General features: G+C 43.1%; 1 protein-coding gene across 1 annotated transcript in view; it reads left to right on the top strand.

Annotated features, from left to right (window-relative positions):
* STX4 (syntaxin 4) overlaps positions 1-24,270 on the top strand; it is a 66,283-nt gene extending 42,013 nt beyond the window's left edge. The window contains exons 6-10 of the mRNA XM_053694114.1: positions 41-149; positions 2,105-2,178; positions 6,505-6,642; positions 23,580-23,690; positions 23,829-24,270. Coding sequence (XP_053550089.1) covers positions 41-149; positions 2,105-2,178; positions 6,505-6,642; positions 23,580-23,690; positions 23,829-23,909 — 513 coding nt within the window. The 3' untranslated portion in view covers positions 23,910-24,270. The remainder of the gene's footprint in view (positions 1-40; positions 150-2,104; positions 2,179-6,504; positions 6,643-23,579; positions 23,691-23,828) is intronic.

Here is a 24,270-nt window from a genome sequence, read left to right as displayed (position 1 = left end):
TCCTTATGTTGGTATTTGTAACATGCTCTCTCTTTTATAGCACGGCGTCCTTTCTCAGCAGTTCATCGACCTTCTCAATCAGTGTAACACATTTCAAAGCCATTACAGAGAGAGCAACGTGAAGAGGATTAAACGGCAGCTACAGATCAGTAAGAGAAAGAATTGCAATTAGAGGCTTAGAACAAATTGGGACCTTGGAGCATCTTATATTTTGTAGTGAAGCAGAGATGTTTGTTGCTGTGGTTGGGGGGCAGTGCTGTGGCAGAGTAGTTATGATGCTGTGAGAGGTTGTAGTAACAACATAGGAAAGCTAGGAAGCGGTGGGATATGTAGGAATATGGGCATGGTGTTTAGCAGGTGGTGGGTGGGGGATTTATGGGAACATAAAGGCAATGGATGTGCTTAATATAAATTAAAGGGACATTAACCTGCTGGGTACAGCTATTCACCTATTCACCCCTGTGAACGCCGTTCTGATTACAGAATCCAGTTGGTAAAGCTCTTCATCTTATACAGAGCGCCACCATCTTGTAGAGTATTGTTACATCATATGACAGAAGCAGTGAGCTTTCACAGATTGGAGATGTTACTGGCTTTTTGACAGCTTTACCTTTCACTTCAGTGTAGCTCACGTAAAAGAGAAAGGAATCGTTACATTTTTGCAGTTTTAAAGTTATGTAACAAATATAAACTCCAAGATGGCGACGCCCAGGGTGAAGACGCAGAGCTCCGCTAACTGATACTTTTAATGGGTTAAAATAATCGAATGACTTTGAAGATAGGAAAAACTATCATTATGAGTAGTAACCGCTACTGTAGTTGTACTCAGTAGTTTAAAGTCCCTTTTTAAAGGGACAGTCTAGTCAGAATGACCTTTTAATTATTAAGATAGGGCATGTGATTTTAAACAAATTTCCAATTTACTTTTATCATCAAATTTGCTTTGTTCTCTTGGTGGTATTAGTTATAAGCTAAACCTATTTAGTCTTATATGATAATTTCTAAGCCCTTGAAGGCCGCCTCTTATCTGAATGCCTTTGACAGTTTTTCACAGCTATAGGGCGTTAGTTCATGTGTGCTATATAGATAGCATTGTGTTCACGTTCGTGGAGTTACTTGTGAGAGGGCACTGATTGGCTAAAATATGGGGGGAGGGTTTGTATAAACCCAGGAGCGCCTTATCGGCTTATACCCACAGATTGGAGAACACAAAAGATAATTTAAATAAAAACTTTTTATTTTTCTATTTCAATTTAATAGCAACTTTGTGTGTTAAAATTACAGAGCCCACTATGAATAAAATGGAGCTTAAGTAAAACAAAATCTAATTAATCAATTAAATTAATTAAAATCTTTTTATGTAGCCCAAAATAATCCGTATGGTTGGCCAACCTATTAAATGTGGACTTTGAATTTATATCTCTATCTTGTATTTTGATATGATTGAAGATTGAATTTATATCTCTAAGTCCACATTTAATAGGTTGGCCAACCATACGGATTATTTTTTAATTGATTAATTATTTTAATTGATTAATTATATTTTGTTTTACTTAAGCTCCATTTTATTCATAGTGGCCTCTGTAATTTTAACACACAAAGTTGCTATTAAATTGAAATAGAAAAATAAAAAGTTTTTATTTAAATTATCTTTTGTGTTCTCCAATCTGTGGGTATAAGCCGATAAGGCGCTCCTCCCCATATGACATTTGCTCAGAGTCTAGAGGAAGATCCCATAAATCCAAGAGCTTTTATACCCCTGCAGTGCTGACTGTTTAAATCTTTTTTACACTGATTGGCTAAAATACAAGTTGGTCAAAAGAACTGAAATAAGGGGGCAGTCTGCTGAGGCTTAGATACAAGGTAATTACAGAGGTAAAAAGTACATTAATATAACTGTGTTGGTTATGCAAAACTGGGGAATGGGTAATAAAGGGATTATCTATATTTTTAAACAATAAAAATGCTGGTGTAGACTGTCCCTTTGAGCTAGAAATCAGTAGCATGAAGTGCTGGGATAATAATAAAACTTCCATATAGGATCTAAGCTTTGAGGGTAGCTGGGAAGGTCCATAGCACAAAGTAACCTCTTGTTGTTTGACAGCTGGACACAGTGTTACAGACGAACAGTTTGACGAGATGCTGGAGAGCGGCCAGACTGATGTATTCACGTGCAATGTAAGGAGCATCATGTCTGTATACATGGGGGGGGTGACTAGATGCTGTGTGTGTCTGATGCATCACGTCTGTATACATGGGGGGGTGACTAGATGCTGTGTGTGTCTGATGCATCACGTCTGTATACATGGGGGGGTGACTAGATGCTGTGTGTGTCTGATGCATCACGTCTGTATACATGGGGGGGGTGACTAGATGCTGTGTGTGTCTGATGCATCACGTCTGTATACATGGGGGGGGTGACTAGATGCTGTGTGTGTCTGATGCATCACGTCTGTATACATGGGGGGTGACTAGATGCTGTGTGTGTCTGATGCATCACGTCTGTATACATGGGGGGGGGTGACTAGATGCTGTGTGTGTCTGATGCATCACGTCTGTATACATGGGGGGGGGTGACTAGATGCTGTGTGTGTCTGATGCATCACGTCTGTATACATGGGGGGGGGGTGACTAGATGCTGTGTGTGTCTGATGCATCACGTCTGTATACATGGGGGGGGGGGTGACTAGATGCTGTGTGTGTCTGATGCATCACGTCTGTATACATGGGGGGGTGACTAGATGCTGTGTGTGTCTGATGCATCACGTCTGTATACATGGGGGGGTGACTAGATGCTGTGTGTGTCTGATGCATCACGTCTGTATACATGGGGGGGTGACTAGATGCTGTGTGTGTCTGATGCATCACGTCTGTATACATGGGGGGGTGACTAGATGCTGTGTGTGTCTGATGCATCACGTCTGTATACATGGGGGGGGGGTGACTAGATGTTGTGTGTGTCTGATGCATCACGTCTGTATACATGGGGGGGGGGTGACTAGATGTTGTGTGTGTCTGATGCATCACGTCTGTATACATGGGGGGTGTTGACTAGATGCTGTGTGTGTCTGATGCATCACGTCTGTATACATGGGGGGTGACTAGATGCTGTGTGTGTCTGCATCACGTCTGTATACATGGGGGGGGGGTGACTAGATGCTGTGCGTGTCTGATGCATCACGTCTGTATACATGGGGGGTGACTAGATGCTGTGTGTGTCTGATGCATCACGTCTGTATACATGGGGGGGGTGACTAGATGCTGTGTGTGTCTGATTTATCACGTCTGTATACATGGGGGGGGTGACTAGATGCTGTGTGTGTCTGCATCACGTCTGTATACATGGGGGGGGGTGACTAGATGCTGTGCGTGTCTGATGCATCACGTCTGTATACATGGGGGGTGACTAGATGCTGTGTGTGTCTGATGCATCACGTCTGTATACATGGGGGGGGGGGTGACTAGATGCTGTGTGTGTCTGATGCATCACGTCTGTATACATGGGGGGGTGACTAGATGCTGTGTGTGTCTGATGCATCACGTCTGTATACATGGGGGGGGGTGACTAGATGTTGTGTGTGTCTGATGCATCACGTCTGTATACATGGGGGGGGGTTGACTAGATGCTGTGTGTGTCTGATGCATCACGTCTGTATACATGGGGGGGTGACTAGATGCTGTGTGTGTCTGATGCATCACGTCTGTATACATGGGGGGGGGTGACTAGATGCTGTGTGTGTCTGATGCATCACGTCTGTATACATGGGGGGGGGTGACTAGATGCTGTGTGTGTCTGATGCATCACGTCTGTATACATGGGGGGGGGGTGACTAGATGCTGTGTGTGTCTGATGCATCACGTCTGTATATGGGGGGGGGGGGTGACTAGATGCTGTGTGTGTCTGATGCATCACGTCTGTATACATGGGGGGGGTGACTAGATGCTGTGTGTGTCTGATGCATCACGTCTGTATACATGGGGGGGGGTGACTAGATGCTGTGCGTGTCTGATGCATCACGTCTGTATACATGGGGGGGGGGTGACTAGATGCTGTGCGTGTCTGATGCATCACGTCTGTATACATGGGGGGGGGGGTGACTAGATGTTGTGTGTGTCTGATGCATCACGTCTGTATACATGGGGGGGTGACTAGATGCTGTGTGTGTCTGATGCATCACGTCTGTATACATGGGGGGGTGACTAGATGCTGTGTGTGTCTGATGCATCACGTCTGTATACATGGGGGGGTGACTAGATGCTGTGTGTGTCTGATGCATCACGTCTGTATACATGGGGGGGGTGACTAGATGCTGTGTGTGTCTGATGCATCACGTCTGTATACATGGGGGGGGGTGACTGATGCATCACGTCTGTATACATGGGGGGGGTGACTAGATGCTGTGTGTGTCTGATGCATCACGTCTGTATACATGGGGGGGGTGACTAGATGCTGTGTATGTCTGATTCATCACGTCTGTATACATGGGGGGGGTGACTAGATGCTGTGTGTGTCTGATGCATCACGTCTGTATACATGGGGGGGGTGACTAGATGCTGTGTGTGTCTGATGCATCACGTCTGTATACATGGGGGGGTGACTAGATGCTGTGTGTGTCTGATGCATCACGTCTGTATACATGGGGGGGTGACTAGATGCTGTGTGTGTCTGATGCATCACGTCTGTATACATGGGGGGGGGACTAGATGCTGTGTGTGTCTGATGCATCACGTCTGTATACATGGGGGGGGGACTAGATGCTGTGTGTGTCTGATGCATCACGTCTGTATACATGGGGGGTGACTAGATGCTGTGTGTGTCTGATGCATCACGTCTGTATACATGGGGGGGGGTGACTAGATGTTGTGTGTCTGATGCATCACGTCTGTATACATGGGGGGGTGACTAGATGCTGTGTGTGTCTGATGCATCACGTCTGTATACATGGGGGGGGGGGTGACTAGATGCTGTGTGTGTCTGATGCATCACGTCTGTATACATGGGGGGGGGGTGACTGATGCATCACGTCTGTATACATGGGGGGGGTGACTAGATGCTGTGTGTGTCTGATGCATCACGTCTGTATACATGGGGGGGTGACTAGATGCTGTGTGTGTCTGATGCATCACGTCTGTATACATGGGGGGGGTGACTAGATGCTGTGTGTGTCTGATGCATCACGTCTGTATACATGGGGGGGGTGACTAGATGCTGTGTGTGTCTGATGCATCACGTCTGTATACATGGGGGGGGTGACTAGATGCTGTGTGTGTCTGATGCATCACGTCTGTATACATGGGGGGGGTGACTAGATGCTGTGTGTGTCTGATGCATCACGTCTGTATACATGGGGGGGTGACTAGATGCTGTGTGTGTCTGATGCATCACGTCTGTATACATGGGGGGGGGGTGACTAGATGCTGTGTGTTTCTGATGCATCACGTCTGTATACATGGGGGGGGTTGACTAGATGCTGTGCGTGTCTGATGCATCACGTCTGTATACATGGGGGGGGTGACTAGATGCTGTGTGTGTCTGATGCATCACGTCTGTATACATGGGGGGGGTTGACTAGATGCTGTGCGTGTCTGATGCATCACGTCTGTATACATGGGGGGGTGACTAGATGCTGTGTGTGTCTGATGCATCACGTCTGTATACATGGGGGGGGGGACTAGATGTTGTGTGTGTCTGATGCATCACGTCTGTATACATGGGGGGGGTTGACTAGATGCTGTGCGTGTCTGATGCATCACGTCTGTATACATGGGGGGGTGACTAGATGCTGTGTGTGTCTGATGCATCACGTCTGTATACATGGGGGGGGGGACTAGATGTTGTGTGTGTCTGATGCATCACGTCTGTATACATGGGGGGGGTTGACTAGATGCTGTGCGTGTCTGATGCATCACGTCTGTATACATGGGGGGGGGTGACAAGATGCTGTGCGTGTCTGCATCACGTCTGTATACATGGGGGGGGTTGGCTAGATGCTGTGTGTGTCTGATGCATCACGTCTGTATACATGGGGGGGGTGACTAGATGCTGTGTGTGTCTGATGCATCACATCTGTATACATGGGGGGGTGACTAGATGCTGTGTGTTTCTGATGCATCACGTCTGTATACATGGGGGGGGGGTTGACTAGATGCTGTGTGTGTCTGCATCACGTCTGTATACATGGGGGGGGGTTGGCTAGATGCTGTGTGTGTCTGATGCATCACGTCTGTATACATGGGGGGGGGTGACTAGATGCTGTGTGTGTCTGATGCATCACGTCTGTATACATGGGGGGGGGGTGACTAGATGCTGTGTGTGTCTGATGCATCACATCTGTATACATGGGGGGGTGACTAGATGCTGTGTGTGTCTGATTCATCACGTCTGTATACATGGGGTGGGGGGGGGAGAGAGAGGTTTATCGCCACACTCTGGGGGAGGAGCTTGTGGCGGTGTTTGCCAGAGGACGGGGCTCGGTTGATACAGTACAAGGTTTTTCTCTGCAGATCCTGAAGGACACACAGGTTACTAAACAAGCTCTTAATGAGATTGAAGCTCGACATGAAGAGATTGTCAAACTGGAGAAAAGCATCATGGATCTGCATGAAATGTTCATGTATCTGGCTATGGAAGTGGAGGCGCAGGTGAGAGTTTGTTTACAAACAGAAGAATCAGCTATAACCGTTTTTTTTTTTTTTTTTTTTTTTTTTTTTTTTTTTTTAAGACTTGTACAAATCTTCTTTGTCATTTATGTATTAAACCTACTGTCGATCTTAATGGGGGGAGAGTCCACTGCTTCATTCATCACTTGTGGGAATTAAGAACCTGGCCACCAGGAGGAGGCAAAGACACCCCAGCCAAAGGCTTAAATACCTCCACCACTCCCCTCATCCCCCAGTCATTCTTTGCCTTTTGTCACAGGAGGTTGGCAGAGAAGTGTCAGAAGATTCAGAGTAGTCTCTTATGGAGGGTAGTACTCTTCACAATGGGGCTAGAGTTTTAAGTAGTCCTGTCAGCCTCTCAGTGAGAGCATGGGTGAAAGTTAGAGTCCGGAGATGCAGGGTGAGTTCTTCTGCGAAACCATCCCGACTCATATTAACAGTTTCTTAAGCAATCCGCGTTGACGAGTTTCGCTGCCTGCTTTTCTTCTCTCTAGTTCATATCAGGAGCGACGCTACTAACCTGTCGCACTTGAAGGGCCGTGTTCCTGTTCCACGGCGTTGATTCTGGTAAGATCGTTTCATAATAATATAAATATATATATATATATATATATATATATATATATATATAAAACGCAAGAAGACAGGGTCACAGTGTGACTCCTTTTATCTGTATAGAATCTAGGGTAATAAACTCGGAAGGGGGTTATGGGACAGGGGGGATTTTATTATGCATAATATTGTTTGTGTTTCTGCTGCACTTGTGTGAGATGAGGCTCTGTCTGTGTGTTAGAGAGAGATTTAGGCGGGCTTTTTTTGGCGCGTCTCTCTCTTAAGTGCAGGGGCGGTCCTGCATGACACTCCATGTGACTGGGTGTGGCCTCTGTAACTTCCTCTTTCTCGAACTGCGTTCAGAGGAGACAAAAGCTGAATTGGTTGCTTCTAGGCCTCTGTCTGCGGAGGAAACAAATTTCAAATTCAAGATGGAGCATTTTAGGTTTTCTGCTAAAGGTCCCGGAACCGAAACTCCCGGAGGAACCTTTGATCTCTAAACTGGATAGGGTTTATGAGGACAGGGTAGTGCCCCAGGCCTTCCCGGTTCCTATCAAAATGGCGAACATTATTAAGAATGAATGGGAGAAACTGGGTTCGTCCTTTTCTCCCTCATCTTCTTTTAAGAAGCTTATCCTCGTTCTGGACGCGCAGCTTGAACTGTGGGGAACCGTCCCTAAGGTGGATGGTGCTATCTCCACACTCGCTAAGAGAACGACCATTCCGCTTGAGGATAGCTCCTCTTTTAAGGAACCCATGGATAAAAAGATGGAGTCCATGTTACTGTAGATGTTCCAACTGACGGGGTCCGTGTTCCAACCGGCAGTCGCTGTAGTGGCGGGTGCGGCTACCTACTGGTGTGACGCACTATCAGCAATGGTCGAGGTGGAGACTCCACTTGTGATGAGTTTTTGGATCGAATGCTACGACATAAGGGTTTTCTGTTTTAGCCCGCAGGGCTCTGTGGCTAAAATAATGGTCTGTTGACATGACGTTTAAGTCTCGCTTACTTTCCCTACCATTCAAAGGGAAGGTTTTGTTTGGCCCAGGCCTGGATTCTATAATATCTAGAATCACTGGTGGCAAGGGTTTCTCCTTACCTCAGGATAAGAAAGACAGCAAACTCTTGGGACAAGTCCAAGTAGTACAAAAAGCCTGCTGAGTCAAAGTTGGCATGAAGGGGCGGCCCACGACCCGTCCTTGGACCAGGTTGGGGGCAGACTATCTCTTTTTGCGGAGGCCTGGAGGGGAGAGACGTTACAGATCCTTAGGACCTGGAGGTCGTCACCCAGGGGTACAGGATAGGCTTCAAATAATCGTATCCGCCCAGAGGTAGGTTCCTCCTGTCAAACATCTCTTCAAGACCAGAAAAGAGTCCTTCCTGGGGTGTGTGAGGGATCTCTCGGGCTAATCGTCCCAGTCCCTCCGGCACAAAGAGGTCTGGGGTATTAATCAAACCTTTTCGTGGTCCCAAAGGAGGAGGGCACGTTTCGTCCAATTCTGGACCTAAAGGCCCTAAATAAGTTTCTGTCAGTTCCATCGTTCAAGATGGAGATGTTAAGGTAAATTTTGCCCCTGGTTCAAGAGGGGCAATTCATGAAGACTATAGACTTGAATGATGCTTACCTTCATGTTCCAATCCACAAGGATCACTTCAAATTTCTAAGGTTCGCCTTCCTGAACCAGCACTTCCAGTTTGTGGCCCTTCATTTGGTCTGGCGACCACCCAAAAAAGTCTTTACAAAGGTTCTGGGAGCTCTTCTCGCAGTAGCGAGAGCCAGCGGGATTGCAGTGGAGCCGTATCTGGATGATAACCTTGTCCAGGCTTCGTCCTACAGTCTGGCGGTGGATCAGACGAGAGATCTTCTCCTTTCCGTTCCACGGGTGGAAGATAAACTAAGGAAAGAGTTCATTGGTCCCCAGCAACAGGGTGTAGTTAAATAGATTCTTCAGCAATGAAGATATTTTTGACAGACCAGAGACGTTGCAAGCTGGTGTCCAACTGTCTAGCCCTACAGACATCCTCCAGGACATCTGTGGCCAGATTGTAACCATGGATGCGAGTCTATCAGGATGGGGAGCCGTTTGTCCATCTGCCTTGTGCCTTTCTGGCACCCCAATTTGGAACTTCGAGCGGTATTCGATGCTCGGAGGGCTTGGCCCCCTCTGGGGTCGTCCCAATTGGACAACATTACCTTGGTGGCTTACATAAACCACCAGGGGGGGGACGAGAAGCTCCCTAGCAATGAGGAAAGTATCTCAGATTCTGGAATGGGCAGAGACTCATAATTGTTCGCTCTCAGCGATCCACATTCCGGGTGTGGACAACTGGGAAGTGGATTTTCTGAGCAGACAGACATTTCATCCAGGGGAATGGTCTCTCTTTAGACTTTAGAGTTCAAAAGTTTTCCTCCCAGAGGCAGATTTCTGCTTTCAAGATTATCTAACAAGAAGAGAGGCGTTCTTACACTGCGTAGGAGACCTCTCAGACCTGGAAGTGTTTGTTCCAGTTCCAATACAGGAACAGGGTTTCTTTCATGTAATTAGCAAGAGTCCATGAGCTAGTGACGTATGGGATATACATTCCTACCAGGAGGGGCAAAGTTTCCCAAACCTCAAAATGCCTATAAATACACCCCTCACCACACCCACAAATCAGTTTTACAAACTTTGCCTCCCATGGAGGTGGTAAGATCTCTAAGGAAAGATTGTTGCATTCTTTGGATGTAGTTAGAGCTTTGAAATATTATGTTGAAGCTACTAAGATTTCCTGAAGACTTCTAGTCTATTTGTTATCTTTTCTGGTTCAAGGGAAGGTCAGAAGGCTTCTGCCATTTCTTTGCCATCGTGGTTAAAGTCTTTGATTCATCATGCTTATGTTGAGTCGGGTAGAACTCCGCCTCAAATGATTACAGCTCATTCAACTAGGTCAGTCTCTACTTCCTGGGCATTTAGGAATGAAGCTTCGGTTGTTCAGATTTGCAAAGCAGCAACTTGGTCTTCTTTGCATACTTTTACTAAATTCTACCATTTTGATGTGTTTTCTTCCTCAGAAGCAGTCTTTGGTAGAAAAGTACTTCAGGCAGCTTTTTCAGTTTGATTCTTCTGCTTATATTTTCAATTATAAGATTTAAACTTTGTTTTGGGTGTGGATTATTTTTCAGCGGAATTGGCTGTCTTTATTTTATCCCTCCCTCTCTAGTGACTCTTGCGTGGAAGATCCACATCTTGGGTATTCATTATCCCATACGTCACTAGCTCATGGACTCTTGCTAATTACATGAAAGAAAACATAATTTATGTAAGAACTTAACTGATAAATTCATTTCTTTCATATTAGCAAGAGTCCATGAGGCCCACCCTTTTTTGTGGTGGTTATGATTTTTTTGTATAAAGCACAATTATTCCAATTCCTTATTTTTTATGCTTTCGCACTTTTTTTCTTATCACCCCACTTCTTGGCTATTCGTTAAACTGATTTGTGGGTGTGGTGAGGGGTGTATTTATAGGCATTTTGAGGTTTGGGAAACTTTGCCCCTCCTGGTAGGAATGTATATCCCATACGTCACTAGCTCATGGACTCTTGCTAATATGAAAGAAATGAATTTATCAGGTAAGTTCTTACATAAATTATGTTTTTTCTTTTTTAATCCCAATCGGTTTGTGGTTCCCCAAAAAACAACAAATAATTTCTCAGTTCAGATTTAAAGTGATGGTAAATTTGCCTCCATAACTTTACATATTTTGAAAGCTCTTGTCATTACTAGCATATTGATCTGCTTATTTATTTCAAAACTCAAACTTCTAAAAATCAGTGTTTTTTTCAGGCTTCGTTACCTGATTTTATACAGCCCCTGTCAGAGATTTTCAGAGTGTAGTATTTGATTGGCATCTCTTTCAGCCAATAGGAGCCTCACCATGCGCCCCATGGATTTTACTCACAGCACGCTCCTGTGCTTGTAACTCTGCCTGGAAATGCAACTGTGCATGCGCAACTCAATACGCTATTTGCGCAACTAAATACCTGTACCCGTTAGCGGCCTCACTGTTTTAGTTGCGCAAATAGCGTATTGAGTTGCGCAGTTGCACTTCCAGGCAGAGTTACAAGCACGGGAGCGTGCTGTGAGTAAAATCCATGGGGTGCATGGTGAGGCTCCTATTGGTTGAAAGAGATGCCAATCAAATACTACACTCTGAAAATCTCTGACAGGGGCTGTATAAAATCAGGTAACGGAGCCTGAAAAAAACGCTGATTTTTAGAAGTTTGAGTTTTGAAATAAATAAGCAGATCAATATGCTAGTAATGACAAGAGCTTTCAAAATATGTAAAGTTATGGAGGCAAATTTACCATCACTTTAAGGGACGCGTACATTCATGTGTAGTTTTTAAGGTTTGCCTTGCTGTCTGGACGACATCCTAGTCCAGGCGCCATTCTTACAGCAAGCAAGATTTCACACAGACATGGTGTTATCCTTCCTGCGATCTCACGGGTGGAATGTAAATTTGGAAAAGCGTTCCTTAGTCCCAAGCACAAGGGTAACTTTCTTGGGAACCATAATAGATTCCATATCAATGTAGATTTTTCTGACAGAAGTCAGGAAATCAAAAATTATTGATACTTGTCTAGTCCTTCAGTCCACTCCTCGGCCATCAGTGGCTCAGTACATGGAGGTAATCGGGCTGATGGTGTGACAAACATCATCCTGTTTGCTCGGTTCCATCTCAATCCTCTGCAGTTAAACAAGCTCAGACAATGGAACGGAGAGTATACGGATTTGTCTCCTCGAATACTACTGCTGCAGGAGACAAGGGATTCTCTTCAGTGGTGGTTGACTTTGAATACCATTTGGGTGATTGTGACAACAGTCGCCAGCCTTCTAGTGTGGGGAGCAGTCTGGGGCTCCCTAAGGGTTCAGGGGGTTTGGACTCAGCCAGTGTCTGTTCTTCCTATAAACATTCCGGAGCTGAGGGCGATCTAAAGTTCTTTTGGCCTGGTCCCAGTTAGCCGCGGTCCGGTTTATCCAGTCGGACAACATAAACTTCCGTGGCTTACATCAGTCATCAGGGAGGAACGAGGAGTTCCTTAGCGTTGACCGAGGTAACCAAAGTAATACAGTGGGCGGAAGCTCACTCTTGCTGTCTGTCAGCAATCCTCATCCCAGGGGTGGACAATTGGGAGGCGGATTTCTTAAGCAGGCAGACCTTTCATCCGGGGAACTCCATTCGGAAGTGTTCTCCAACCTGATTCTCAAGTGGGGTCAGCCGGTATTGGATTTCATGGCATCCCAACAGAATGCCAAGCTCACGAGATACGGGTCGAGGTCCAGGGACCCCCAGGCAGAACTGATAGATGCTCTGGCGGTCCTTTGTACCTGCAGTCTAGCATACCTATTTCCTCCTTTTGTTATTTTTCCTCGGGTAACTGCGCAAATCAAACAGGAGAGGGCTTTGGTGATCCTCATAGCACCGGCCTGGCCTCGCAGGATGATATACAGATCTGGTGGAGATGGCATCTGCCACCTTGGAGATTTCCATTGATGAAGGACCTTCTGATTCAGGGGCCCTTTCTTCATCCAAATCTAGTTTCTCTGAAGCTGACTGCTTGGAGATTAAATGTTTAATTTTATCCAAGCGGGGGTTTTCTGATTCGGTCATAGAGACCATGATTCAGGCTCATCAGCCTGTAACTAGAAGATTTTACCATAAGATCTGGCGTAAATTTCTCTATTGGTGTGAATCCAAGGGCTACTTATGGAGTAGAGTTAGAATTCTTAGAATTTTGTCCTTTCTCCTAGAGGGTTTGGAGAAAGGGTTTATCGTCAAGTTCCCTAAAGGATCAGATCTCTGCCTTAACTATTTTGTTACATAAACGTCTGGCAGATGTCCCAGATGTTCAATCATTTTGTTAAGCCTTGGTCAAGATCAGGCCTGTGTTCAAGCCAGTTACTCCTCCATGGAGTCTGAACTTAGTTCACAGAGTTTTTCAAGGGGCTCTGTTTGAGCCTATGCATTTCTTAGATATTAAGTTGTTAACTTGGAAAGTTTTATTCTTGTGGCTATTTCTTCTGCTCGCAGAGTGTCAGAGCTCTCGGCATTGCAGTACTAGTCTCCTTACCTTATTTTCCATTCAGATAAGGTTGTTTTACGTACTAGATTAGGATTTCTTCCTAAGGTTGTTTCTAATCGGAACATTAATCAGGAGGTTGTTGTTCCTTCTGAGGAGGAGGATTAGGACACAAGGAAGGAACGTCTTCTGCACAATTTGGACGTGGTCCGTGCTTTAAAGTTTTTCCTGCAGGCGACTAAGGACTTTCGTCAGTCTTCTTCTTTGTTTGTGGTTTTCTCATGAAAACGTAAGGGACAGAGAGCTACGGCTACTTCTCTTTGGCTGAAGAGTATCATGTTTTGCATATGAGACTGCTGGACAGCAGCCTCCCGAGAGGGTTACGGCTCATTCCACTAGGGCTGTTGCTTCCTCATGGGCATTCAAAAATGAAGCTTTTGTGGAACAGATTTGCAAACACAATGACACGATGAGTCCACGGCCTGCCCTGTTCTTGTAGACAGGTTGTTAATTATTATAAACTTCAGACGCCTCTGCACCTTGGTTTTTCTTTCCTTAACTTCGGTCGAATGACTGGAGTAGGAGGTAAGGGAGGAGCTATTTAACAGCTTTGCTGTGGTGCTCTTTGCCGCCTCCTGCTGACCAGGAGGTGAATATCACATTAGTAATTCAGATGATCCGTGGACTCATCGTGTCAAAAAATAAATTTATCAGGTAAGCATACATTTTCTTTTTGCCAGATATATTGTAAGATGGAAGTTTCTGTGATTTGTGATTTTTGGTTTAATAAATAATGCACTAAAGCACTGTTATTCCCAGAACTATAATTGCCGCTAATAGTTTGAAGACCTCATTTTGCTGCTGAAATAAATCTTTTGTTGACAACAATATTGTTGTGTAAACTGCTTGTTTTTGTACTACGTGTTCTCAGTTAGAACACTACAGATTTAAAGAGGAGCAAAGGGAACAGACTAATATTAAAAATACACTCACATTGTCAAATAAGAATTCATCTTTTGAATATACATAATGTTCTTAAAGGGACATTGTAGGCTAGATGGTTTTTTTATGTTTAACCCATTGCTTATGTTAATTTTCTGCTGTGTCTTGTTGAAAAACATACCTTTGTAGAGTTAAAGGGATATTATAAATACTTTGCTATTGTAATATAAAATCAAATTGTATATATAAAACACCTCTACAATATACTTTCATTATTTATTTTGTCCCCTTTTCCTGTAATTCATTTCTGAAATTGAGAGCTTTTCAGTTGCTGTTAGAATTGGAAGTGCAGAGCACTGTTATATGTCACACAGCCATTGGCTGCACACTCTAGTGACCTATTTATAACGGTCCCTAATTAGCTACAGCAGAAAAGGTAACCTAAGTTACAACATGGCAGCTCCCATTGTTATAGACACTAAAACTTTACACTTATTTTGTCAATATTTAAGCAACTAATAAAACTCTAAAAATACATCTACTTGTTATTCTCAGACTAATCTTTTCTTTGAATGCATTATTCTATCTAGCATTTTAGTTTTAAATGTCCCTTTAAGAGCATTCACATGTCTCTCTAGCACTCTATAGCAGCAGTGTTTACAATAAGTTTGTAGCAATGTTATACATTGTTGTAAACCCTGCTATTCTTGACTTTACGGTTCCTTTACCTTCTTTAAACACAGTTATGTTCAAGCTGTAGTGTAATAAAAATGTTAAATGATCTAATTTTAGCTTATCATTTGCTAAAATGTAAACAAGTATTGCACAAATGATCATTAAATGCACTTCTGTTAATTATACAACTCGTTTGTGCTTTGAATAGCAGACAATGGTGCAATATTAGAAGATATTGCGCTGTTTCCACCGGCTACTTCATAATGACACCCGGCTGGTATTATGTTCTGTAGGGAACACTGTTCTGTATACATTTTAACATTGTTACAATCTGTTGCCTATAGCAAATCTATACTGATTATTACGCTGTAGTTATGTTTTCCTCACTGTTTCAGTGACCATGCAAACTTTATTTTTCAATGCACATTCTCTCTAAACAGTGCGGGAAATTAATTTCCATAAGAAGAAACACTGCAGGTTTCTGTTAGAAGAAAGTTGGTACAGCTTATCTCCTATAACTAACTGAACTTGACCAGTTCTCACACTGTAAATCGTGTAATTGCTAAGTGGCGGAGAGTCCAAAGTTACAGAACGCACTGTACAAACCTTCGAAAACACATTATACAAACCAATATTTCCAAACCTCACTCTCACTGTACAGAATGGGATTTCTCTTTTCTGCATTTCTAGAAGTGTAAGAATATTACGCTTTTAACCAAACAATGACAAATGCTTAACTCTTAATCACAACAATGCGATTGGCAAGAGAAATCCAGTTCCTACTGTACCGAAAATGTGAGTATGAAATAAAAACAAAGATAAAGGGACAATAAACGCTAAACAAATGCTAGATAGAATGATGCAAAGAAAAGATTAGTTTGTAAGGTTTCATTAGCTTATTAAATAGTGACAAAATAAGTGTAAAGTTTTAGTGTCTATAAAACAATGGGAACTGCCATGTTGTAACTTATGGGACACTGTACCCAAAATTTTTCTTTCGTGATTCAGATAGAGCATGAAATTTTAAGCAACTTTCTAATTTACTTCTATTATCAAATTTTCTTCATTCTCTTGGTATCTTTATTTGAAATGCAAGAATGTAAGTTTAGATGCCGGCCCATTTTTGGTGAACAACCTGGGTTGTCCTTGCTGATTGATGGATAAATTCATCCACCAATAAAAAAGTGCTGTCCAGAGTACTGAAACCAAAAAAAAGCTTAGATGCCTTCTTTTTCAAATAATGATAGCAAGAGAACGAAGAAAAATTGATAATAGGAGTAAATTAGAAAGTTGCTTAAAATTGTATGCTCTTTCTGAATTACAAAAGAAAAAAATGGGTACAGTAATTAGGTTACCTTCTCTGTGGTGGCCAATTAGGGACCATTATAAATAGGTCACTAGAGTGTACAGCCAATGGCTGTGTGGATTATAACAGTGCTCTGCACTTCCATTTCTAACAGGAACTGAAAAGCTCTCAATTTCAGAATGGAGTTACATTAAAAGGGGACAAAATAAATAATGGAAGTATATTGCAGAGTGGTTGTGGTTTTTTTTTTTTTGTTTTTTTTTTTTTTTTTTTTATATATACGATTTATCATTTTATATTACCATCTCAAAGTGTTTAATGTCCCTTTTTAAGAGTGTGATTGTAAAATGCCACTTCTTGATGTTGCTGTCATGATTTCAGTTTTCTGGATATCACGTATCTATCAAATACATATACGTATGTAAATGTCTGTCTCACCTCCTGCTGAGGGACTATACTACACTGACTATAGGTTTAAAGGGACAGTCTACACCAGAATTGTTATTGTTTTAAAAGATAGATAATCCCTTTATTACCCATTCCCTAGTTTCTTTTACAAGATATGACGAGTCCACGGATTTCATCCTTATGGGATTATTCCTCCTGGTCAGCAGGAGGAGGCAAGGAGCACCACAGCAGAGCTGTATATATAGCTCCTCCCTTCCCTCCCACCCCAGTCATTCTCGTTGCCTGTGTTGGTAAGATAGGAGCTGGCAAAGTGAGGTGTTAGTTTATTTTCTTCAATCAAGATTTTATTATTTTTAAAGTAGTGCCTCTGAGTGCTGCTTTGTGCTGGGGTGTAGCCTAGACCAGATCAGTCTCTTCAATACTAAAAGAGAAGCATCTGGTAGCTTTCAGGCAATAGGAACTGGTGGGACATAATTCTCACTGCGCCTCCTATAGCCTGAGCACTTTTAACTCGGGCTGATCTCTTTCCACAGGGCTATGGGAGGGAGAGGACCTCTGGAATCCCTGATGGATGCCATGCTGTCGCACAGCATTTGAGGTAAGTGCTGACCTTTTTATTCTGGATCACTGACATAGATCGCAGAGAAGTGGAGCACTTTACTTATTGGGTAAGATCTCCTATATTTTAAAGGAGAGACCTTCTTAACGTTTTTCCCTAGCAGGGGCTAAAGGATGATGTGGGGCAGCCTGGTATTGTGTAAATGCTGACAGCTGCGTCATTTATTATTAGGTTTATTTTAACATTATGAACACTCTGTTGGGCTGAGCTGTGGTAAAGAAGTATAGCTGTAGCCAAACTTGTTCCCATGCTCTGACGGCTCCGCTAACTCTCCTCTTAAGCAACCGAGGAGTTCAGGGGGTGAATTATTTTCAGTGGGGAGTGAGAGGTTATGTTTTATTTGAACGGTAACTAAGATTAACTCCAAGTGTAGGAGACCGTTCACTGTGGCGTAGTTAGTAAAGAATGACTGGGAACTGCATGAGATTAAGCCCATGATGGGCGGAGCCTTGTGGAGACCATTTTATTGTGTACTATGAAATTTTGTTCTCGGGAGCAACATGTCTCAGTGTTTTCAATGCTAGCCAGAACCCTTGCGGTTTGTTATTATACTAAACGACCGGGAGCAATAACAATAGCGACCAGGAGTGGATAGTTGTCACGCCCACGAGGGGCGGAGCTATACATTCATGCGCTCCCTACCTCCATTATGTAACCGGAGGGTAGAGCGTTTCTCTTAGATATTTCTCGGTACTAGAGATACATCGTGTGTACAGACGATGTTCATACTCTCTAATTGTTAGACTGGCTTGGGCACTTTTATCTCAGGCTGAGTTTCAGTTGGTCCAGCACTGTCGACTTACTAATTAATGTCAGAAGCACACAATGCTTGCACAGGAACAGTACACTGTTTTTTATCTGTTTTTTTCTTTATTACATAGAATTAAAGAAACAGTCCTGTGTTTTCTATATTCTTCCTCTAATGCATGATAAGTTGCTTTAAGATATTTAAAGAGAAGGCAACGGTATTTCAAATGTTTGTGTTTATTCATCCTTTGTGATGTGGATGACACACTTGCTACTAGTGTCCAGAATAAGTTTTAAGATTTAAAGGGGAAGTAACTTTTTTCTACATTCAGTTTGCAACTGTATTTCAACTATTTATATGTACACACTTTCTACTTGTGTCCAGCATAATAAGTTGCTTAAGATTTAAAGGGGAAGTAACTTTTTTCTACATTCAGTTTGCAAATGTATTTCAACTGTTTCTATGTTTATTCATCCTTTGTGATGTGGAGGACACAACTGCACTCAGGAATAGGTTGGCTTTTCAGAGATACCATGAGCAGCGCCTTGAGACCCTTGCGGGTGGTTTGCCGTGCTTTACAAGTACCCAATACAGACATATGTATTTCATTAAAGAAACAGTATCGCTCCCTATGTGAAAATCCCGTTTCCTTTTAAACCCTTTATTGAAATTTGCTTTTGTTCAATAAAGTAAATATTCTCAGTTCTAACAGTTCAGGGGACAGTAAGGGTCCTTTTTATTAGGACCTGACTGCTGTTCTTTGGTGTGCATTCATCCTTTGTGACTCCAGATGGAACGGCAGCACACAATTATTACAACTCTTAACTTAGCTGTTTTCAGTTATTAAGTTTCTGATATTTTCTTGCAGTTACCAGGTTGGCGACTAAGAGTGCGGGATTTTCCATCTTAGCTCGCAGTGACTTATGGTTGAATTTTTGATCTGCAGATGTGTCCGCTAATTCTACGCCTTTGACTATTCCTTACAAGGGGAGGACCCTGTTCGAGTCTGACTTGAAGGAGTTTGTTTCTGACCTCTCGGAGGGTAAGGTCATTTCCCCCCTCAGAATAGGGAATCTGAACAGAAGGGGTGACAGAGTAATTTTTGTTCCTTTCGAAAAAGGTCTGCTTGGAGACCCAACCAGTTTTGGTACAGGGGTTGACAATCCTAGCACCCTGCTACTGCTACAAAGTCGGCAGGAAGGGTCAGACCCCGATCCGGGACAGGATCTAGTAGGGGGCAGACTTTCTCTCTTTGTCCAGGCTTGGATAAGAGACGTTCAGGAACCCTGGAAACTGGAAATCGTGTCTCATGGGTATCAGCTGGAGTTCAAAAATTCCTTCCCAAGGGGAAGGTTCCTTCTTTCACGATTATCTGTAGACCAGATAAAAAGAGAGGCGTTCTTACGTTGTGTAAAAGACCTCTCCACTATGGGAGTAATTTGTCCCGTTCCAGTACAGGGGCAGGGGTTTTACTCAAATCTTTTCATGGATCCCAAAAAAGAGGGGCATTGCAGTGGCGCCTTATCTGGAAGATATTCTGATCCAGGCGTTGTCTTATCAACTGACAAAATCTCATACAGACATGGTTCTGTCCTTTTCTAAGACTCACGGGTGGAAGGTGAATCTAGAAAAGAGTTCACTAATTCCACAGACAATGGTTCCTTTCCTGGGAACTCTAATAGATTCTATATCCATGAAAATTTTCTTGACGGAATTCAGAAAGTTAAAGATTCTGAATACATGCCGAGCCCTTCAGTCCAGTCCTCGGGCATCAGTCGCTCAGTGCATGGAGGTAATTGGATTGATGGTGGTGGCAATGGACATCATTCCGTTTGCTCGTTTTCATCTCAGACCTCTACAACTGAGCATGCTCAGACAGTGGAATGGAGATTATGCAAATTTGTCTCCTCAGATAGATCTGGATCAGGAGACAAGAGACTCTCTTCTTTGGTGGTTGTCGCAGGGTCATCTGTCCCAAGGGACGTGCTTCCGCATACCCTCATGGGTGATAGTGACAACGGTCGCCGGTCTAATAGGTTGGGTCTGGAAATCCCTGAATGCTCAGGGTGTGTGGACTCGGTCGGAGTCCCTACTTCCAATCAATATTCTGGAGTTGAGAGCAATATTCAATGCGCTTCAGGCTTGACCTCAGTTGGCTTCGGCCAAATTCATCTGGTTTCAGTCGGACAACATCACGACTGTGGCTTACATCAATCATCAGGGAGGAACAAGGAGTTCCTTAGCGATGACAGAAGTATCCAAGATAATTTGGTGGGGCGGAGGCTCACTCTTGTTATCTGTCAGCAATCTACATCCCAGGTGTGTTCAACAGGGAAGCAGATTTTTTGAGCAGACAGAAGTTTCATCTGGGGGAATGGGAACTCCATTAGAGGTCTTTACCACTCTGATTCTCAGATGGGGCAGACCGGAGCTTGATCTTATGGCATCTCGTCAGAATGCCAAGCTCCTGAGATACGGATCCAGGTCCAGGGATCCTCAGGTGAAATTTAAGATGCCTTGGCAGTGCCTTGGTCGTTCAACCAACCTAGCTTATGCGTTTCCACCGTTTGCTCTCCTCTCCCAGGTGATTGCTCGGATCAAACAGGAGAGGGCTTCGGTGATTCTCATCGCTCCTGCGTGGCCTCGCAGGATTTGTTATGCCGATCTGGTGGACATGTCCTCTCTGCCACTGTGGAAGCTTCCATTGAGGCAGGACCTTCTCATTCAGGGACCCTTCCATCATCCGAATTTAATTTCTTTGCAGCTGACTGCTTGGAGCTTGAACGCTTGATTTTATCTAAGCGAGGGTTCTCTGATTCGGTCATTGATACCTTGATTCAGGCACGTAAGCCTGTTACCAGAAAGATTTCCCATAAGATATGGCGTATGTATCCTTATTGGTGCGAATCCAAGGGCTACTCATGGAGTAGAGTTAGGATTCCTAGGATTTTATCTTTTCTCCGAGAAGGATTGGAGAAAGGGTTGTCAGCAAGTTCCTTAAGGAGACAGATTTCTGCTTTGTCTATTTTTCTACACAAACGTCTGGCAGATGTTCCTGTGCCTGTGTTTAGACCTATTGCTCCACCTTGGAGTTTGAATTTAGTTATTATTGTTCTTCAAGGGGCTCCGTTTGAACCCATGCATTCCATAGATATTAAGTTGTTATCTTGGAAAGTTTTATTTTTGGTTGCCATTTCTTCTGCTCGCAGAGTTTGAGCTTTCAGCATTACAATGTGTTTCTCTTTATCTTATTTTCCATTCTGATAAGGTGGTGTTACGTACCAAGCCTGGTTTCCTTCCTAGGGTTGTTTCTAATAAGAATATTAATCAAGAAATTGTTGTTCCTTCCTTGTGTCCTAATCCTTCTTCTAAGAAGGAGCGTCAGTTACATAACTTGGACGTGGTCCGTGCCTTGAAGTTTTACTTGCAGGCGAATAAAGAATTTCGTCAATCATCTTCATTATTTGTTGTTTTTTCTGGAAAGCGTAGGGGCTAGAAAATTAAGGCTACCTCTTTCTTTTTGGCTGAAGAGTATCATCCGTCTGGCATATGAGACTGCTGGACAGCAGCCTCCTGAAAGAATTACGGCTCATTCTACTAAGGCTGTGGCTTCTTCATGGGCATTTAAAAACTATGCTTCTGTTGAACAGATTTGCAAGGCTGCAATTTGGTCGTCTCTTCACACTTTTTCCAAATTTTTCAAATTTGATACTTTTGCTTCTTCTGAGGCTGGTTTTGGGAGAAAGGTTCTTCAAGCAGTGGTGCCTTCAGTTTAGGTTCCTGTCTTGTCCCTCCCTTTCACCCGTGTCCTAATGCTTTGGTATTGAATCCCATAAGTAAGGATGAAATCCGTGAACTCGTCATATCTTGTAAAAGAAAAGGAAATTTATGCTTACCTGATAAATTTATTTCTTTTACGATATGACGAGTCCATGGCCCACCCTGTCATTTTTAAGACAGGTATTTACTTATTTTTGTCAAACTTCAGTCACCTCTGCAGCTTTGGCTTTTCCTTTCTCTTCCTAACTTCGGTCGAATGACTCTAGTGGGAGGAAAGGGAGGAGCTATATATACAGCTCTGCTGTGGAGCTCTTTGCCTCCTCCTGCTGACCAGGAGGCGTAAAGTAAGGATGAAATCCGTGGACTTGTCATATCGTAAAAGAAATTAATTTATCAGGTAAGCATAAATTTACTTTTTGCATAACCAACAGTTATATTAATATACTTTTTACCTCTGTGATTACCTGGTATCTAAGCCTCTGCAGGTTGCCCCCTAATCTCAGTTGTTTTAACACTTGCACTGTCAAAATGCATTCAGATAAGAGGCTGTCTTAGAAATTATCATATGAACCTCCTAGGTTTAGCTTTCAACTAAGAATACCAAGAGAACAAAGCAAAATTGGTGATAAAAGTACATTGGAAAGTTGTTTAAAATTACATGCCCTATTTGAATCATGAAAGTTTTTTTTTTTTTCTTTTCTAGACTGTCCCTTTAATTAAGCTAGACCATATATTGAGATATATACATCCAAATGGAATTTTGTGACTGTTTGAGTGTCCTGCGCATGCACCAGATAACTGGCAGTATTCCAAAATTTGAATCGCTCTGATATGTCGGACAGTCCGTTTTTGTACTTTATCAACACCCTTTGTATGTTGAGCTTGATGTGTCTATTTTGTTGCCAAAATAAAGTGTAAAACCTGTGGTTGGGAGGATTGTAGTCACCGCAGCCATTGCTGCGCATGCATCGTCTGCAGGATTTTCCTGTTATCTGCTCAGAACCGATCTGAACTTTTCCCAATGCGGAAATATTATTACTTGTAAAACATGGTTCAGGAGCCAATATATGGGATCAGGATTGGAGTCAACCCGAATGCTGCAATCTAGTGCTCGAGGCAGGTTTCATGGTAGAGTTGTAACAAAGGAGACAAAAACAGATCATCTTAAAGGGACACTAAATGTGCAGACATAAAATGTTCTAATAAAGCATTTTGTTGTCACACTATTGCTTACATAAACACACAAAGCAGCAATACGCTACTAGGAGCTAGCTGAATACATCAGATGAGACAATGACCAGATTCATATGTTTGTAGCCACCAATAAGCAGCTTGCTCCCAGTATTGCATTTTCAACAAAGGATACCAAGAGAAAAAAGTAAATTTGATAATAGAAGTGAATTTAAAAATGTCTTAAATCTGTCTGAATCATCCAATTCATTTTAACTTTCATATCGCTTTTAATAATAGAAAAAAAATGGAAAATAGAAAAACTTCCACACCCCTTTAGTAATTTGAGCAGTTTCACTAGCAGTTTTTCTTCTTTTGTAATGAAGGGGTTTAGAAAATGAGGCAATAACCTCCCCCAGGCTGCCATACAGTATATTTTGTGCTGAAGATCTGATGGATCGGAACATCTGATGGAGAAGGTTAATTTGATTTGTTTATTGCCTTTTGTTTATTTGTCTTAACAAAGATTTAGAAAAATGAAAGGGAGAAGGTTGCTGGACCTCTAGAGAGGAGATATCCATTCTAAACCCTGAGTATCGGATGTTTCCTTTAAAGGCTATCACCTCTTGTATACCATTTGCCTCTTTGTTTTAGGGTGAGATGATCGATAATATTGAGAAGAACATTTTCCATTCAGCAGATTATGTGGAGAAAGCTCAGAAGCAGCTGGTACAAGCCGTGGAGAACAAACACAAGGCCAGGAAGGTGCGTTGAGGGTAACCTGGTGTGGACAAACAGGGGACTGGCAGGGGGTGGAGAGAGAGAGAGAGATGGTAAAAGGGCTGAATATTTGTGGTTTCTGGGTATGTGGGGACTCTAATGATTCTGTGTGTCTCCCTGCAGAAGAAGTTATACATCGCAATCTGCGTCTCCGTTTTTGTCGCCATCGTTATCATCATTATTGCTGTTTCGCTGAGCACTTAAGTAGAGGGAACACAAGAGACGTCACCCAGTACCTCTGACTGCTCTAATAAATCACGTGCTTTCCTTTAATTTGCCTTAAACGGACTAAGGAGCCCAGCAATCTCTGGCAGCGGTTTGGTGGAAGAGCCGTCCATGACAGCAGTTGGACCTGTACTGTCTTATACAATGACCCAGAACACGTGCCTTAGTCTAGCTGCTCATTGGAAGCATTTTATAATTAAAACAGGGATTTTTTATAGCTCAATTACTGTGGGGTGATACTACTGACCTGCACTTGTGCTGTATATACATATCATGCTCTGTTTTTTAGGGGAGGTAGGCACCAAAAGTGCCTTTAACCAATATGTGCTTCTTATACATA

Source organism: Bombina bombina, chromosome 11 (genome assembly GCF_027579735.1).
Source record: "Bombina bombina isolate aBomBom1 chromosome 11, aBomBom1.pri, whole genome shotgun sequence".
Classification (NCBI taxonomy): Eukaryota; Metazoa; Chordata; class Amphibia; order Anura; family Bombinatoridae; genus Bombina; species Bombina bombina.
Note: the sequence above shows the minus strand (reverse complement) of the source record. Positions and strands in the feature narration are given on the sequence as shown.